Here is an 18406-nt window from a genome sequence, read left to right as displayed (position 1 = left end):
TTCAAAAAGAGGTGTCAACAAGTTTTTTTCTTGGACTATGTTTGAGACCAGTACAGTTACATGAGCTGAGTTTAAAACAAAAACTTGGGGTTTATTTTCCCCGCTTGGATCATGTCTTTGATCCATTTTGAAAATGGTCTCATGTATGCCTGGAGAAGAGAAGATGACTAACTGTGGCAAAGAGAGGAGGCCAAGGATAGCAGTTTATTAGACAGTGATGCTAGAGGAGAATGAAGTGAAGCCAAACCTTGTGTAAACTGAAAAAACAGAATTCTGCCATGATGAAAATCAATGGAAAAGTCTATTCTGGTGCCAAAGTGCAAGGTTTCTTTAATTAATGTTTTGCTACGAAACAGAAGGGTTAGAAGGAGAAGTTGCTTTTCTGGTAATTTTGGGAGTTGGGGTTTTTTTTTTGGGAGTGTATTTGGAAGTTTATCTTAGCAAGTATGGAAGTGCTCCAAGCTATCACCAGGAAAAAAACCAGCTAAGTGTGCTTTGTATCACTCTCTTATCACTCCTATTGACTTTATTGCTCTCCACAAGTAACCAAAAGGAGGTTGTGGAATGTGGAGGTAAGTCTCTTTTCCCAAGGAACAAGAGTCAGAACTAAAGGAAATGGCTTCAAGTTACGCTAGAGGAGGTTTAGATTGGATATTAGGAAAAATTTCTTCACAGAGAAGATTGTCAAGCATTGGAACAGGCTGCCCAGGGAAGTGGTGAAGTCACCGTTCCTGAAGGTATTTAAAAATGTTGTAGATGCGGTGTTTAGAGACATGGTTTGGTGGTGGACGTGGCAACGTTAGGTTAATAGTTGGACTTGATGATCTTGGAGATCTTTTCCAAGCTAAATGATTCTGTGATTCTTAAGATAGGAGAGGTTCAGGCTCTCAGAGCAATTCTGCAATTAGTTGTCTTTTATGATGTTTGTTATTGTTACATGTTATCCAAGGTTTCTGCATCTGCTGTTTGCATGTTGCACACCAGTCATTCAGGTTGCTGCCTGGTTTTATTCTAATCTAACTAAGTGTTATTCAAAATAATTCAGCCATCTACACAAGAGGAAAGAACAACTCACTTCAAAGGCACTGCAGCCATTGTAGATTAGACATATGAATGATCTGGTCTAGGCAAAACAAATGACTTGTTGAGCATCAAAGAAGGAGGGTATTGATACCATCTGTCCTTTGCCCAGTTCAACACTGAAGAAAATCCTTTTTTCATAGAAATACAACCCTTTTTTCAGTCTGATACAATTTAAAGCTAGAAGAGATGAGAAGTGACAGATTCTTTTTTATTTTTTTTTTAAGTCTGCTACTGACAACTGGTACAAGCCTTTAGATAAGATGAAGGTAGCATTCCAGGAGGTTTTGTAAAATAAGTGAATACTTGCAGTGAAATTTCTCTGAAGACTGTGTATATGTTTTACTTTTATTTGAAGTTCAGTTGTGTTCTAAAAATGAGTATGGCAAATTGTTGCCTTTTTATATACAATAGCTTTTTGTATGTGCCCAGATTGGTATCTGTATGTTACCTGTTAACAACAGTTCACAGGGCAGTCCTTCGAATAACATCAAGGTGATTAACAAACTCCTCCTACCTAAAGCTGTGGAAACGAACTGAAAACTGGGGGTGAAGACAATTGTCAGCTGTAACTGGTGATGCACTAGGAGATAAAAAAGAGATTCCAGATTGAATTTTCAGAAATAATGCCCATTTGGCCATTCTGAGCCAGATCAAGAGCCATTTTGAAGGGGTTTTTTTGGGAGTGGGGTGCTGTTTTTACAAAGTTGTACTGGTTTCATGGGAAATGACCGTTTAGTTTAGTTAATTTGGGGGCTATGGAAAATGCAGTAGCTATTCTCCTTTAAACGATTTTTGTTTGTGGTAGGCAGTTTGGAATTTGGCTAGAATTATGAGGTTAAGTGCTCAAATACCCAGCTTTTAAAAAGATGTTCATTCATATGCTTAAAACGTTCATATAGAATTTAGTAATTTGCTACCTATCAGTGATGACAGTCTGGAACAAATTTTAGTAAATCAGGTTGAACCACTTTACATCCTTGAGATAATATCAACAAAATTTTAGCTTTCAGTTGAAAACATTTGCATATCTGTTAATTTAAATAGAAATTGACACCAGTATAGAAAAATCTATAGCACAAACCAATACTGTCAACTAATATTCGCACTTGTAAAAGAACTATAGTGTAATTTGGGGTTTTTTACTCATTTTTCTTCATTTGTTTTTAGTGGGTTTGTCCTTTTGAAATATGTGCATTTTATATAGCTGTATGGCTATAGAATATTAATTAAGGATATTTAAACTGATAGGTTTTTATCCCTGATTTTCTAGCTAAGACATTTAGGAAATGATGAAGTACACATTGTCTGGTCAGAGCACACTCGAGATTATAGAAGAGGAATAATTCCAACAGAATTTGGTGATGTTCTTATAGTTATCTATCCCATGAAAAACCATATGTTCAGTATCCAGATCATGAAAAAGCCTGAGGTAAGGGTTTGTTTTCTTTTGTTCCCTTCATATGTTTAACATGACGTGAGTTTTGTTTACATTCTGAAGTCTTGGTATAATAGACTGGTCCAACAAAGTGATGTCTTGAGCACTGACAGTTGCAGTGGTGGCAGGAGGAAAAGGGAGAGCTCAGTGAGTACAATGCATAGTAAAATCAGTAACTTGAAATTGCAAAGGCCTGATCCTGTAAAGCATATCTGCTAACAACATAATCTGGGAAAAAAGCTAGAATATTCTGCATAATAAATATTAAAATAAACTTGCCAAACCTTTTTGTCAAATTTGATACATAACTGAGGTAGCTGAATAATGGTCTGCTCCAACTTCCTCCATCCATGTCCTATTCCTCTTTCTTTCTCTCAAAGCTAGTTATCACTTTCTTCTTGACTCCGGACAGAATTTGGAGATTATTCAGTAAAGCAAGACCATTCAACCCTTAGGCATATGAACACACATTCTTTCTAATTACTGTTCCTCAAATGTCAGTGCTGGCCTTGTTCTTAAAACAGTGTTTTAGGGTAGTGAACACTGACTGAGTAAAAGTAGTCATGAGTTCTTGTACTACCTAACTTCTGTGTGTGATGTCACTTGCCATGAATTTCTATACTTTAAATATTACTAGAAGCACTAATATTAATAACTGAGGTATATGAGAGAAACACCTCTTTATGGTGACTACCTCTATGTATTGATATGCATGAAATGATATTCAGTTTTGTTATTACCGACTTACATTTTTAATTAATAAGGATATTCTTTCTTTTGCTACTTTAAGTACAAATAGATGGATTATTGGGAGCATGCAGGTTAAGAAGGAAAATGAGAACTGTTGAAAACAGGGATTGTTGTTAGTCCAAAAAAAGGTTCTTGTATGTGAAGAAAGAAGTGCCTTCCATCAGATTTCAGTATTCTCAGAACTACATTAAATGATGGCAAAAAAAATATAGGATCTAAAATTCTTTTGCAGCATTGGTTTCGTCGTTGTATGCTCTGCTCCCTTTGCTGAGCTGATGCACAAATTTTGCTGCTCTTGACCTGCTTTATGTCATTAGCTTCAGATCTTTATTCAAATGTACAGGAAATGCAGATAGTTAATACTGAGTGCTTATTTTGTTGGGTTTTTTTTTAATTGCACAATGATGATTGGAGAAATCATGCCAAATAGAGAATTATGCCAAAACATAAGATCTCTCTGTTCTGTATACCTCTTGGGTGCTACCTGTACTAAATATTGAGGTTTTCTACTGATCTCACAAATATGGCTTTACACTTAGGGTCCAAAGAGGCCAAACTTTGACCACAGATTTCTCCTGTAAAGGGCTTACAGTCCATTTGTATAGATAACATAGAAGGGCAGAACAGATAGAATAAAAGAAAATAGAAGGGAAGGGTCAATGCACTAGTAATTGTATGACAGTTGCACATTGAGTTGATCCTTATGAAAATGTTAATATCTAAAGCCATGATACATACTATTTTAAAATTTGAGTAATTATTGCTTTTGCTTACTACCACCTACAGTATTGTCAGCTAGCCTTTCAACCTCATAAACATCATATGCATGACTCTTACTAGGATTTTGGCAGCAAATATTGAAAATGATCTTTGATGAGACATAGTATTCAAATAGTTGCTTAATTTTCTTCAAATACTGTGTTATCTGTTGCCAAGGATATCGAGCTGTATATTTCCACAAGAGAAAAGGTCTGACATGTAGCATAATGACTGCTTTGATAATCTAGAAATGAGGAGGGAAAAAGAGATATATTTGAGTGCTCTATTGTTAATGTTGATTGCTAATTGTTACAGCTAAGATCTTGCTTTATGTTGAACTTCTAAATTTTTTATTCAGGTTCCGTTTTTTGGTCCACTCTTTGATGGTGCTATTGTGAATGGAAAAATTCTACCTATTATGGTTCGTGCAACAGCTATAAATGCAAGCCGTGCATTGAAATCATTAATCCCATTATACCAAAACTTGTATCCTTTCACTCAAGTGGTTTCCAAGGCATATGCATTCCCTTGCAGTTCTACAGATATGACCTTCATGTTTTCTGTAATTTTATTTTTTTTGTTGGATTAATATAGGGAAAATATTTTTTTTAATGGTGACGGTGCCTGCCTTTAGGGAACTTAAACCCATAGAAGAGTATTCAGATGAAGACCATCTTTTTTTTAACTAAAATAATAATAGATTCAGTGCTGAAAAATTGCTTGTTTCTGTTTTATTACATGTACTTATCACTTTTTGTTAAGAAAATTATTTTAATGACCATTTTGTGAGTAGTCTTTCTAAAATAGCAATGTGTTGATGTTAATGATCTTTTCTTCGTTAAATATATCAAGTATTTATCCCATATTAGAGAGACTTAAGTTTTATTTTCTAGTTCCAAGAATGCTGCTTTCCTTCAAGATGAATTTGTTAAATTTTTGTCATACAGATTTTGTTATTCAGCTCAGAATACCAACTTGTTGTCAAAATGATGTTAGTGTCCTAGTAAATGTGTCAGAAAAGGCTGTCTCATTCTTGTAGTTTTCTGGAAGGGCTGCTCTTGGAAGAAAAGATTTATCAACAGAAATTAAAAAATACAAGGTAAGTCAGTCACTTATACTTCTTCCCATCTTAAGATTGAGTTCTGTTATGTACATGTTAGTTAAATCAACAAGAATATACTATTTTTGAATTTCATAAATTGAAAGATAAGTTTAAATTTTAATCCAAAAGAAATTCTGGGCTTAATTTCCAGCCAAGCTGTAAATACTAGCATTTGTCATGTGACAGATTGTTGCTAAAATACTCTGTTTTTTTCTGTGGCTGACTGTTAATACTTGCAGAGTTTTGGATTAGATATGATGAAATGGATTTACAGATGAATGATGGATGTGTTTTAAGTGATCACATCAGATGAATGATGGATGTGTTTTAAGTGATCACATTAAGTGACGTTTATGCCATTTCTGTAGATGACAGATGTTGATTCATTGTATTTTTGTGTTTGGAAAGGTCTGATCTTTTTGTCATTATTCAAGTGGCTTAGTCAAAGAATTTAAAATCTATTATCATCATCATTATACCATGAAAAATGATGGTTTATAGCATTATATTGATGTATAGTGATGAGCAATTGGAGAACAATTTACTTTGAAATAACAAACTTTCAGTACAACCCCTCCACCCAAGCCTATGTATTTAAACTTCTTTACAGAATATGAAAGTTGTAATAAATTCCTTGAACATAGCCTGGCAGCTCAATGTCTAGGAATTGGCCAGTTCCACAGAGCTGTGCATTGCATTTTTAATTCAGTTCTCAAAATTGTACTTTTTGATATGCATCAAAGCACAGCATGTCATTTATTACATAATGTGGCCTCCACTAAAATGTTGATGTGTCTCCTAATATGGTTAACACAGTAACAGGAAAGCATTGTGTATTTGATATTAGATGCATTGGTTGGTGGGTTTCACATCATATTTTGGTTATGAAGCTTCTAAAGTACCAGTTGATTGGACACTGATGTTAAAGGGTGGCTTTGTTAAGTAGTTGGTGGAATTCTTTTTCCATCTGGTTTGGAGTATAAATTCATTGTTTAGTATGATAATGTAAAAATAAAAATGGGTTGTGAGAAGTTCTTTAAAAGCTATTTGCTTGATGTGAAATTAGAAAAAACTCTACAAACTTTCTTGACTTAGGCTATGGTGGAGTCAGTTGTGTCAGTGGAGAACAGCAAAAACTGTTACAATTCCAAGTCTGGCCTAGCTCTTAGGAGTTTAAAAACCTCTTGGTTAAAAATGTCAGGGACATGCTCATGCTCTTGGTGTTCAAGCCATGGCCAGACTTGAGGTCAAGAGGGAATTTTCCCTCATACAAGAATGGCAAAGACTGGATGTTTCCTGTAACATGGACAAGGTCTGTTATCTAGGAACATTTGAAAGTTGAATCTAATTATGTTCCTGCAGTAGCGGGGAATTGAAGATGTCAAGGACTGTCTTTATTATCTCCCGCTTTTTTCCTCTGGGATATTTTAGCTATGGCTGCAGGAGTTCACTACTGGCTTTTAAGTTTGCAGTGGACTGAAGGGTGTGGGGAGCAGACGTATTTTATGGTCTGTGGTTAAATAGCTCTTCTGGAAACCCTGCCAGACTTAGTGTCTCTTGCAGAAAACAGACAGGATTCGTTGACCAAGGTAGTCTTTCCTTGTGTTGGAGTGTTGCTGGAGCAAAGAAGAAGAGGGCTCAGAGTGATGAAAACAATACATTCAAAGAGGGAGGAAAAAGGGAACAAAAAAGTTGTTTTTCAGAAGGTACACCAAAAGCAGAGTCCAAGCTGGAGAAGTGAAGCTGATAATCAAGGATTTCCACAAATTCAGAACCATAACGGTTTCAGTGAAAGAGAATTCTGAAATGATCTGCTTGAAATTAATCTTTGTTTACTTACTTATGAGTATCTAATATACTGGGGCAGCGCTAGTTTATTAGGAACGTTGATGGTGCTTAGTGGAAATACAGTTGAATGTGGATCTCGAGTGCACAAGAGTACTTGAGACTTGTAGTGCTTGAAATGTGTTTTGTGTGACATTTCTGTATTAGCTCTTCTTTTTACAGCAGAAATCTTTCATTTCAAAGCCAGCATCAGTGTATGGATGTCTCCCTACCTGCAGGGGTGTGGTTTGTTTCATGGTGCTGTGTAATACTTGGTGGGCACCTTTTGACTTAGTAGGGAGTTTAAAACATATACGTAGGTCTTTGCTTATCTGGTTTTGAAGAATGTTTATAATATCACATTGTAGATCCTTGCGGTGATGGATCACGGTAAACTCTTAATTAAACTAGGACTGTTCTTAATTAAACTAGGACTGTGTTGATCTCCTTGCATATGGGATGGGAAGAAATTGGCACTGAGTTTGGCCTTCCTACTTCCAAGGAGAGCTTATCCATCTTCCGAGACAGTGCATTTTCTAAGTGCAGACCTGACTGAAAAAATCAGCTGTCATTTGTAATCAGCAGAGATATTCAGTCCTCTTCATGTAACCTGATTGCAACTTTTTCCTTAATGCGCTGGTCTGTTAATCATGATGTGGCAATGGATAGTACATGTGAATGGTATAATAATGGTTGCATGGATACAGGAAATTTTTGCTCCTGTCTCTCTTATAGTCTTCCCCAACCCTGAGTATGTGCTGTACGGTCTGAAGTAGCTTTCTCAGACTGACATATTCTGTCAATCACCTTCCTCTTTCTGACATTATTTTGACATCTCTGATAGCACACTTAGATAACAAAACACTTTGAAGATTGGGTTTTGTTAGTGATTTTTAAAGGTTTTATCTGCTCAGTGTTTTTATTTTTTTGCTCATAATACCATAATAATATGTTTCCATATTGTAGTATTTTAAGATTAAATATTTACTAAATTCATCAGCAGGCATTACTCATGCATGACAGGTATCCTACTTTATTTGATGCTTGACATACTCATTGCTGCAGCAGTGTGAAGAGCATATTGCTATTTGTGGTGGAGTTTTTGCATTGGTTTGTGGAATTTGCTTTAGTTTCTCCTTCAAGGATTCTCTGGTCCCTCATTGTCTTTTGCTGGCCTGGCTTTCTTGTACCAGTATCCCCTCACCAACAGGTGGCATATATGCACACAGTAGTGGGTGACAAACACAAAATACTTGTATTGTCTTGCTAGTGAAGCAGCAGTACCCCCTTATCTCTCTCATAGCTGATGTGTTTCTTCTTCTCATTGCATTTGTTGTTGTCTTAAGAAGTGCATGCTTATCTCCTGAGTACGCTGCAGCTGCACATACACTAGGAAAACTTGTAAGAGTCATAAATGCAGGTGTAATAATGTGACTGAATGTTGAGAACAATCATTTTCACTGTGATGTACAATAAGGACGCCAATATTTAGGAGATTGTTAAATACTCTTTATTTACTAAATTGCATTGAAATTCCTGATATGAATGGCTTTATTCTTGGCTCACGTCTCAGAGCAACGTCTTTGTCCCATTCTGAATTCAGAATCAACCATGTGTGGGAAATGGATCAATACTAAATATTTTAAACAATAGAAAGAGTGGCTTCATATAAAATTTTACTTGAACTTCCTGAATAAACAGCAGATGTTAGCCAGATGCCAAGAGGTAAACCTTGGCATAGTAGGCACCTCCAGTGATACAACTTGTTAAAATTATTGCAACAAAGCAGGAAAAATACTAGAAACCTTTGGGGAGTGAAATTCCAGCTGTGAAACAACGAGTGTCACTTTTTTGCACATTGTACGCAAACTTTAGAGTGTTAATAATTATTCCAAACTGTCTGCACTTCAGATAGTGCACTTCAGACACTGTGCTTTCTGTCTTACTTAGTATTCCCCTACCAAAGGATGCTACCTAATATGTAGCTATACACGCAGGCAGAAATTCTATTTAGCATCTTTTAAATCTCAAATGTATTGACATTTTAGACATCAGGAATATAGATGACTGTTTTATCCTTAATCATCATAGCCTAATTTTCACTTCTTTCTAATAATCTACAAAATCTTTGACCTAATGCCAAGAATTGGCATATCTTTTTGGTTTGTTTTTTTTTTTGGTCACATGAAACCAATGAATTTAAATAGCAGAAACATAATACTGCTCCAAGTATTCAATCTAAAAATGTTATCAAATAAATCTTAATCTAAATTATTGGATAAATTAATCTTTGTTATCAAAACTGGAAAATTGACATCCTCCTTTTTTTTTGGTATTGTATAACTAAGTAGTTGATACTTGATGTATTGTAGCTAATCTTTTGACAGTTGTCTTCCAGAAAAAGGGAAGATATTAACCCCATATGGTGTCTGACAAGACAGTAACTTATTTATGAATAAAATAATGTCTGTGAGTGGCTTGTTAAAAGTTTACTCTGTATTAAAAACTGATCACCCAGCAAAAGCTTTTTTTCTTGAGACGGTACTCAACTGCCCCAAGAAAAGGTTTTATTGGAACTGCAAGGGTTGCTGTGTACTGTGCCTGCTTGATCATCTCCTACCTCGAGATAGAATTGTGGGCTCTGGAAAAATAAAGAAAGTGTTCTTTGTTATGGCATACAGTGAGCAAGGAGTATTCTTCAGATTCTGTGGCCACATTTGTTTCACTTAATTAAGAATACTTGTTTTATTTGCATTTTCAAAATGGAACTTGTGAAGATTTTGAAGATTTCTCACTAGTATAGAAACTTAGAAGTTAAAACTGGAAAGCACTGATTTTGGCAATGCCCATTTCCCTTCCTCCAAGTCCAGTAAGTTTTCTATCTTACAGATGCATGAGCATCTGTAAAAAAGTGCATGGAGTGATACTGTATCAATGCCAACTGTGTATCAAATGGGAGAGGCATAAGGGTTGCTCTTTCTTAGTTTTGGTATAGTGAAAGGAATAATGCATGACATTATAATTGCTCTTCTAGTATTTTCTGATTTAGAATTTTTTGATATGCCATATGCCAAGACTCTGCAAACTTTGCTATATTTCAGGCAATACAATTTTGATACAGGACATTTAATAAGGTTTTAACATACCTGTTAGTAAGTTTTTCTGTCATCACAGGGGAGAAGATACCAACATTAAAAATAATGCTTGATACCCTTTTTTTTTAAACTACCTTATATGCTTTACACAAATAAATGAAAATTTCAGGATTTCAGTGAATATTTATTCCATCCCTGAGTCCTGCCATTGTAACCTTATTTCATATGAGTTCAAGTAAGAGCCATGGATAAGTTTTTTCCAAAAGAAAATAGAGTTATTTCTAAAATCTGTTTTACTGTTTAGCAACAAAAACTGTTTTCCAAGTTCAAGCAAGAATCATAAGGTACAGAATATGATGTTCAGTCTTTCCTGTTCTTTGAATTGCTCAGTTTTGCTGTTCTCCCAAATCCTAGCTTTGCTGCCAATGTATTTGATCTTTTAATAATTAAAAATGTGATTAATTGCCTGCATACAATGATATAACACGAAAAACTGAAGATTTCAAAGACATCATGTAATAGTTTCTCTGTGCATTATAAGACAACCTAAATATAAGAGAAAAGTTTTCACAAAATCGTGGAATATGCTGAGTTGGAAGGGACCCAGAAGGATCAATGAGTTCATCCCTTAGCTCTGCACAGGACCATCCCCCAAGAGTCACACCATGCACCCAAGAGCATCATCCAAACACTTCTTGAACTCAGGCAGGCTTGGTGCTGTGACCACTTCCCTGAGGAGCCTGTTCCAGTGCACAACCACCCTTTGGGTGAAAGACCTTTTTCTGATATCCAAGCTAAACCTCCCCTGACACAACTTCAGGCCATTCTCTCGGGTTTGTCACTGGTCACCACTCTATAGAGTCATGTGTATATCGTAGAATCGTAAAATCAACCGAGTTGGAAAAGACCTCCTAGATCATCAAGTCCAACCCTTGATCCAATGCTGCCATGGTTACTAGACCATGGCACTAATGTGTGTCTCCTTGTAGGTATGCAATGACAGTAATAGCTATCTTTATTATCTTTACAGTACTTTTCTCCTGAACTAATGCATCCAATTAATGTATTTTCCTGTGATGTCACAAGTATATTTGAACAAAAAGAGACTGTTGTAAGCAAAATTCCAGGGGAAATACCAGGAAGATATAGTACCAGGTTACTTGCATACTGTGGATGACTGAAGTGTTCAGAATGGCAAACCACTAATGCCAAAAAAAGCAAAATGCACAGCACATAAATAACTGCTGCATTTAAGAATGTTCATATTAAAAAATAATATTTTAATATGTTGTACAGAAAACTAGTACAGTTTGAAATATCTCATGTAAAGGAATTTTTTGCACAATGGCAATGTGGTGTAATAGAATAATTTAAAGTAACTTTTGTATGGATAACATCACATTGAAGTTTGCCAAATTAAAAAAAAGGCCAAATGAAAAAAGAGCCAAGATTCCAAAGCATAAATTGTGCTATTTATGTTCGTTAAGTTTGGTTTGAAATCCTGTCTTAGGGACATCTTGCCTAACTATATATCTCATGCTGCTCAGTAAATGAGAAGAGTATTGATTGGCATATGCTGCTTAAATCGATCACCTTGACAGCCAGAATTACAGTAATCTGTCAGTATTAATGACTGTCTTTCAAGCCTTGATACCTCTCCTTCGCTTGTCTCATCTTGCCTCACTTCTTTTGAAGTGTATTTTCTTGCAACCTCTGGTTTTGTCAGGGTAGGTACTTTTGTAGGGGGTTTTTGTCCCCTGAGTCCAATTTATTGGCTTGATCGTGCAATTAGAGTTAAAATGCAACGCCAGGGAGCAAAAGTAGACAGTGTCCTGAGTAACAATTGGACCTCAGAGGTAGTGCAAGCCTGTTCTCAGCCATGATTTATTAGTTACCTGTTGAAAGAATAGGATTGTTTTGCAATGAATAATTCCAAAGCATCACTTTAAATGCCTTTGATTTTAGCCACTATAGACAACTGATTGAGCCAACATTTATGATAGGCTTTTAAACTCTTTCCTTAGTCTTTGTCATAAGACACTTCAAATAACTACTGAAGAAATACTTGCAGATCTGTGTACAAAGCTGCTGTGTTTACTACATTTTCATGTAGTGAACATAATTTCACATAATTTCCATTGGTTTTCATGCATTTTTAATATGAGGAGTAAATTGAAGTATGAAGCTTGAAAGCTATTTTGTAATCCAGTATATTTTCATGTTTATAGTCTGTGATTTTTTTAGCAAAACTCATATATACTTTTCTTTAGCAACATTTCTGGATTCGCACAAGTTCAAGTAAACACGCCTTCATTAGTAACTGCCCAATTTCTGATCCCACAGAATCTGCCTTCTCTACTGCTTCTAATGGGCTATCTGCAGATATGAATCATAGAATCATGGAATGGTTTAGGTTGGAAGGGACCTTAAAGATCATCCAGTTCCAAACCCCCTGCCCTGGGCAAGGGCACCTTCCAACAGACCACGTTGCTCAAAGTTCCATCCAGCCTCGCTTTTTATCACTACTGGGGATGGGATATCCACAGCTTCTCTGAGCAATCTGTTGCAGTGTCTCACCACCCTGACAGTAAAGAATTTCTCCCTTATATGTGATCTAAACCTACCCTCTTTCAGTTTAAAGCCATTATCTCTTTTGCTATCACTACATGCCCCTGTAAAAAGTCCCTCTCTGGCTTTCTTGTAGGCTCTCTTCAGGTACTGGAAGGCTGCTATAAGGTCTTCCTGGAGCCTTCTCTTCTCCAGGCTGAACTCTTTCAGTCTATCTTCAAAGGAAAGATGCTCCAGCCCTCTGATCATCTTCATGGCCTCCCTCTGGACTGACTCCAACAGGTCTTTCTTATGATGTGGGCCCCAGAGCTGGACACGGTACTCCAGATGGGGTCTCGTGGGAGCAGAGTAGAAGGGGGGAATCACCTCCCTGCGCTTGCTGGCCACACTTCTTTTGGTGCTGCCCAGGGTACAGGTGACTTTCTGGGCTGCAAGTGCACATTGCGGTGTCGTGATGAGCTTCTCCTCAGCCAACACCCCCAAATCCTTCTCCTCTGAATTGCTCTCAATCCATTCTCCACCCAGCCTGTTCTGGTGCTTGGGATTGCCCTGACTTTGTAGTTGGCTGTTTTGCACTTCATAAGGTTTGCACAGGCCCACTTCTCAAGCCTGTCAAGGTCCCTCTGGATGGCATCCCTTCCCTTCAGTGTGTTGACAGCACCACATAGCTTGGTGTCATCGGCAGACTTGCTGAGGGTGCACTGTCCATGTCACCGATAAAGATGCCAAACAGTGCTGATTCCAGTACCAACTCCCAAGGAACACCTCTTGTCACTGCTTTCTGGACATTGCGTCGTTGATCACAACTCTTTGAGTGTGATCATCCAGACAATTCCTTATCCACTGAGAGGTCCATCCATCAAATCCATGTCTCTCAAACTTAGAGACAAGAATGTCATGTGGAACAGTGTCAAATGCTTTGCACAAGTCCAGGTAGATGAATGACAGTTGCTCTTGCCTCATCTACCACTTTAACACTGCTGTAGAAGGCCACAAAATTTGTCAGGCACAATTTGTCTGTAGGAAAGCCGTGTTGGCTGTCACAAATCAGCTTCTTATTTTCCATGTGTCTTAGTATAGTTTCCAGAAAGATCTCTGCATGATCTTGTCAGGCACTGAGGTGAAACTGACTGGCCTAAACTAGGATGCTGGAAACACATGTTAAAGAGATATAGTGTAAGTGCATGGGTTTAAGAATCAGAAGATATCTATAACATATTTTAATTAGTAGTACAGCTTTTTTCATTAGTCACTCTTCCCTAATGAAATACATGAGATTCTCTTGAAAGTGGTAAAAATGCAAAATATCAAATAAGACAAAAATAATTGACTCTAGTAATGTAATTTTTTACTAATAATTGCACTTATAAAGGCCTGAGTGCTCTGCTAATGTTGTAGACAGTTATGAGGGAGACTCAAATCTTTTTGTACTGTTTAGAAAAATATATTCTAGGTTCTTCTACATTCTTTCATAAATTGAATTTACCCATCCAAAGGAGGAATACTGGTTCTACTGATTACTGTACAAAATATGAGTAAGCTTAATGCTGGTAGCATTCTGTTTTAGAATAGAAGGATGCCAGTGGGCTATCCTGAAAAACAGTGATGTGTTTTATGATCCTCCTAGAACTTCTGAGTGTGGATGTATCAGTACAGACAGCTTTGAGAGAGGGAAATTGTTCTTTGTTATGGCATATTTTTAAGGTAGGAAATTTTTCTATGTGGTAAACTAGAAGTTAGTAGTGGAATCACTCTTTCATTTTAAAATGTGTTTTAAATATCTATAAATTCCTCTTTTAAACAAAAATTTGCAGGGAGAAGGCTACAAGTCCTTGAACTGGGATGAAAAAGATAAACTAATTCAATCTTACGCAGAGTTGATTGCCTTGTATGTAACACAAAGTGACAGGTTTTTTGTTAATACCTACTTAACCTTATTAATTAATTAAACATTTTGGATAACAAAAGCTCTTTGTTAAAATGTTAAGACTCTTGCCCCCTTAAAGTGTTAAAATTTATATAGATTTCTTTGATAGCTCTCAGAAATCTGTGAATAAAAGTGGGGAAGATTAAACAAATTTTCCTGATGTTTCTAAGATGTAAAGAATGAAATGTTTTTAAACTATTTAAACCTTATTTTTATGTTGCAAAAGACAGCATTGTTTATTGATTTAATCCTTTTCTTGTCATAAATTCACCCTAATAACAGGTAAGGGGTGTGCAAACAACTTGCAAGATTTGTACGTTAAAACACTGAAAGCTGTGTATATATAAGAATAAGTATATGGCACTGTGTATGGTGGATTCTGATATTTAAATTGGTGGGAAATGTGGGAGATTATTTGCAACAATCAACACTGATAAAAACAGTAACGTTTTTGGGATGTCGAGTGATGTTTTTGGGTGAGTTGAGTAAGATATTGGCAAACTGTTTCTGTGTCGTTCTGCATATGCTAATCAAAACTGTTGCTGCATGCTTTCCAGTGCCACCAGAGGAATTAGAAGATCATAGGTACCAAAAAAAAAAAGGATTAATAGAAACTAGCACATCGTTTGTCTTTGTTCTCCTGCAGGTCTGTATTTCAGTTACTGAACAAAGGGGTTATATATAATACCTGGGAGTATGTGGAAATATTTAGCTGGAAATGGAATGTACTTCATGTAAAAATATTTATTAATTTAAACAGGTCAAAATTATTACAAAAAAGTTATAGTTTATTCTGTATTTGCCACATAGTTAGTAGAAAAATGGACTAAACTAACATAAAGCAAGGATTAAAAGTTAGTATTACAGTAATTGGAATTACCATATGGCAGTCCGAAGGATGAGTCCTAATCATAGCCTGACCAGTCAAATTAATCTCAATATACTTTCTAGACATTGAGAAAATAGTTTAATTGCCGATTAACTGCACCTGAATAGATCGTGGGTCACAAATAGATCTTTCTCCTTCTGAATGCTTCTCCTCCCAAACATAGAAGAATGCAGGCTATTAGAAAATCTTTTAATTTCTGCTTGCCAAACCGTAGTTACCATCCATCTGTTCTTGCCAATTGGGGAAAAAGGTCAGTTTTCAGCAAAGCCATGCATTTCACAGAAGGTATGTGAAGTGAAATTTCACAGGGGACATGATGGATCCTGATTCTTAGTGATAAACCTTAGGGGCCAGCAGGGTTGGCATATGGTTCAGCATGATATGAAGGCTTGGGTTCCCTGGCTTCACTTCTTTGGCATGGAACTGATAAAACCTGGCTTTTAAGTATTGTTTCACTGGACACCAATCATGGGCAGCAGGAACTGCCCACTTAACTCTCTGTGGGAAGGAAGCCCAGGCTGTGTTCACAATAGTACCATTGTAGTGCTGCAGACTGCTCGCAACAGCTTGACAGCACTAGGGAGGAGGGCAAAGGGGCTGCTTTGCTAATTGCTGTTCAAAATGAAGAAAGAGGGAAATAACTGAAAATTAATATTTGCTTTCTTCTTTTAAATAGAAACCTGACTTTGATTTTCAAAAATTGTTTTTAAAATCGAGTTTACTGTCCTCCAAAGAGGCTTATAAGTAGATTATCTTGTGCTGGTACTGCAGCAACCCAGGATAAAGAGAAAACATTCTCTTCAAGTATAAAAGAAAAAAAAAAAGGTAGTTGTGAAGTTTATTAAAGTACACAGATTAAAATTAATAACAATTTCTCATGAAAGATGTTTTCTTGTTACTAGTAGTGTGGAATTGCAAATGAATATGTATCTATATGTGCAGTGTTTTAACTGAACAATATTTAATATTAATATAATTTTTATTTGTGTAATTTTACAGTTTGTAGTGATTTCTTCATGAAAGGTATTCACTGTTTTTCTCATCAATGAAGATGTCTATATATGGAGAAAAAGTATTTAAGATAGAAATTTAAATATTTGAATGTATGAAAACAGTGGGCTTAAGCATTCATGCTAATACCAGAGAGCAGAGAGCCAGTTTTGCTTTTGTATTCTTTACCCCCATCAACCTTAAATATCTGAGTTAAAACTGATGTAATGCCGAGTGTCAGAGGAGCGATAAATCCCACTCCTAACATCAAGAGTTAGTTTGTAGGGTTGCAGTTCCCCTCTGGCCTCTGCTATTCCACATTTGTTGCAGTCATCACTTCAGCCCGCACCTTGACATTTCTCAAGGGCACATTTGGTACAACAACATTAATAAACTTCAGTCCCTTGGCCAGTTGGCCCTGCACCTCCCCTGCTACCTCCTGCAAACCCACTGCTGCTGGCAAGCTCTTCTGTCTGATGGCAGGAGCATCGCTCCAGAGAGAGCCTGAAGCAGTGGCAGCTGTAATGGGCTTCAAAACAATTAGCACAACATACCTCATAGATTCATCGATTCCCATCTTGGATATATTAGTAAGATAAATCCTCCCTGGATGTTGGAGTAGGAATTCTGCCTGCATATGGGCTTCAGCACTGTTTCCTTCACTGTTTTGTTTTCACCTCCAGAGCCTGTTACTAAAACATGGACAAGTGGAGTATTTGTAAATAGTGTCATTAGTCTTCTAGCTAGCCAGCCAAAGTTAATGAATAATCTGTTAAAATGTTCAGGTATTTGTCTTTCCGCTGCCAGTTACTTGATCTGACCTTTTAATTTCATGTTAAAATGCAGTTCAGAGTTTGTAGAACCTACAATACTCAATGAATGGTACTGAAACTGATCCTTTCTACTATATGTTTGTGTTAATATGCTTCTGCTATATTTCAAACAGATAATTCATTGAATGCCCATTCTTCCTCTTACTGCAGAGTAGATTATATTTAAGTCAAGATTAATGGATAGATTCTGATGTTAAAACCCAGTCTCTGAGCCTGTCATTCCCTAGAGGCATATAGTGCATTAGTTTAAGCCAATATGCTGCTTATCGCAGATACTCTGACACTGTCTTGAATGACAGTTTACTATACTTTGTAGCTGCTTACTCTGCTAATAAAATCACTATATTGTGTTCTTGATAATTACAATATTAAATAGAAACTTAATTGGATTACTGCACATTTAGATACAGATAGTTCTTAAGTAATTGTCCACTGTAAAATTTTTGATACTCATTTTTTCCTCTCATGCAGCATGTTCTGTCAGAGTCCAAGCTTAATATTTAGTTCAGTCACCTTAGATGAAAAAGTGCTGAAAAGAGATCTGCAGTGGGATTTTTCAGTGCAAAGGAGTATCTTTTATCATATAGGTTTTCAATTGAACCTTGTTTTTTAAGTCCTTCCGTAAGATGCTCTCATTTGCCAAAGTCCTTAAAATAAAATAACTTCTGGTTGTACAGAGTTGAAGTAGTGTTAATTCAGATTTTTTTCCTTAACTTTGAAATTGCTAGAAGTCTGAGCATCATTTTTGTCTTTTTTGCTGCCTAAGATGAACAGAATTAGAATTAATTCAATTCAGTGTTTATTTTTATATGCTTATCTTTAAAAACACACAACTTTTTTATATAACTGTTTTTATATAGATTATATTTATATTCTGAACAATATTTGTACTAAAATTAAAATTTGTGTAAAGATCATTACACTTGCACTTAAATTCTACATATCTTTATAAGTGCCTTTTGTAAAGGAGCTTGGTGCAGAGTGGTTACATTTTTCATTTCATAATTGAGTGTTTTAAGTGGTTAAGCATAGTCCAAATTTTATCCAATTCCAGCTTGTGTTAATAGTGCTGCACTCACACTGCCTTAGCACCTGTTATGGATTTTGAGTCATCTGGCAGCCCGTGGGACTTAGATAAAGAAGTACCAGGT

General features: G+C 36.3%; 1 protein-coding gene across 18 annotated transcripts in view; it reads left to right on the top strand.

Annotated features, from left to right (window-relative positions):
• RALGAPA1 (Ral GTPase activating protein catalytic alpha subunit 1) overlaps positions 1–18406 on the top strand; it is a 151575-nt gene that overhangs the window by 108996 nt on the left and 24173 nt on the right. For all 18 annotated transcript variants that reach the window (XR_003532151.1, XM_027670920.1, XM_027670900.1 and 15 more), the window contains 2 exons: positions 2354–2512; positions 4386–4513. Coding sequence is in view for 17 of the 18 variants with exons in the window: in XM_027670920.1 (XP_027526721.1) it covers positions 2354–2512; positions 4386–4513 (287 nt within the window). In the remaining variant the exon portion in view is untranslated. The remainder of the gene's footprint in view (positions 1–2353; positions 2513–4385; positions 4514–18406) is intronic.

Source organism: Neopelma chrysocephalum, unplaced genomic scaffold (assembly GCF_003984885.1).
Source record: "Neopelma chrysocephalum unplaced genomic scaffold, ASM398488v2 Primary Assembly neopelma1_24, whole genome shotgun sequence".
NCBI lineage: Eukaryota > Metazoa > Chordata > Aves > Passeriformes > Pipridae > Neopelma > Neopelma chrysocephalum.
This window is presented reverse-complemented; position numbering and strand designations above follow the sequence as displayed.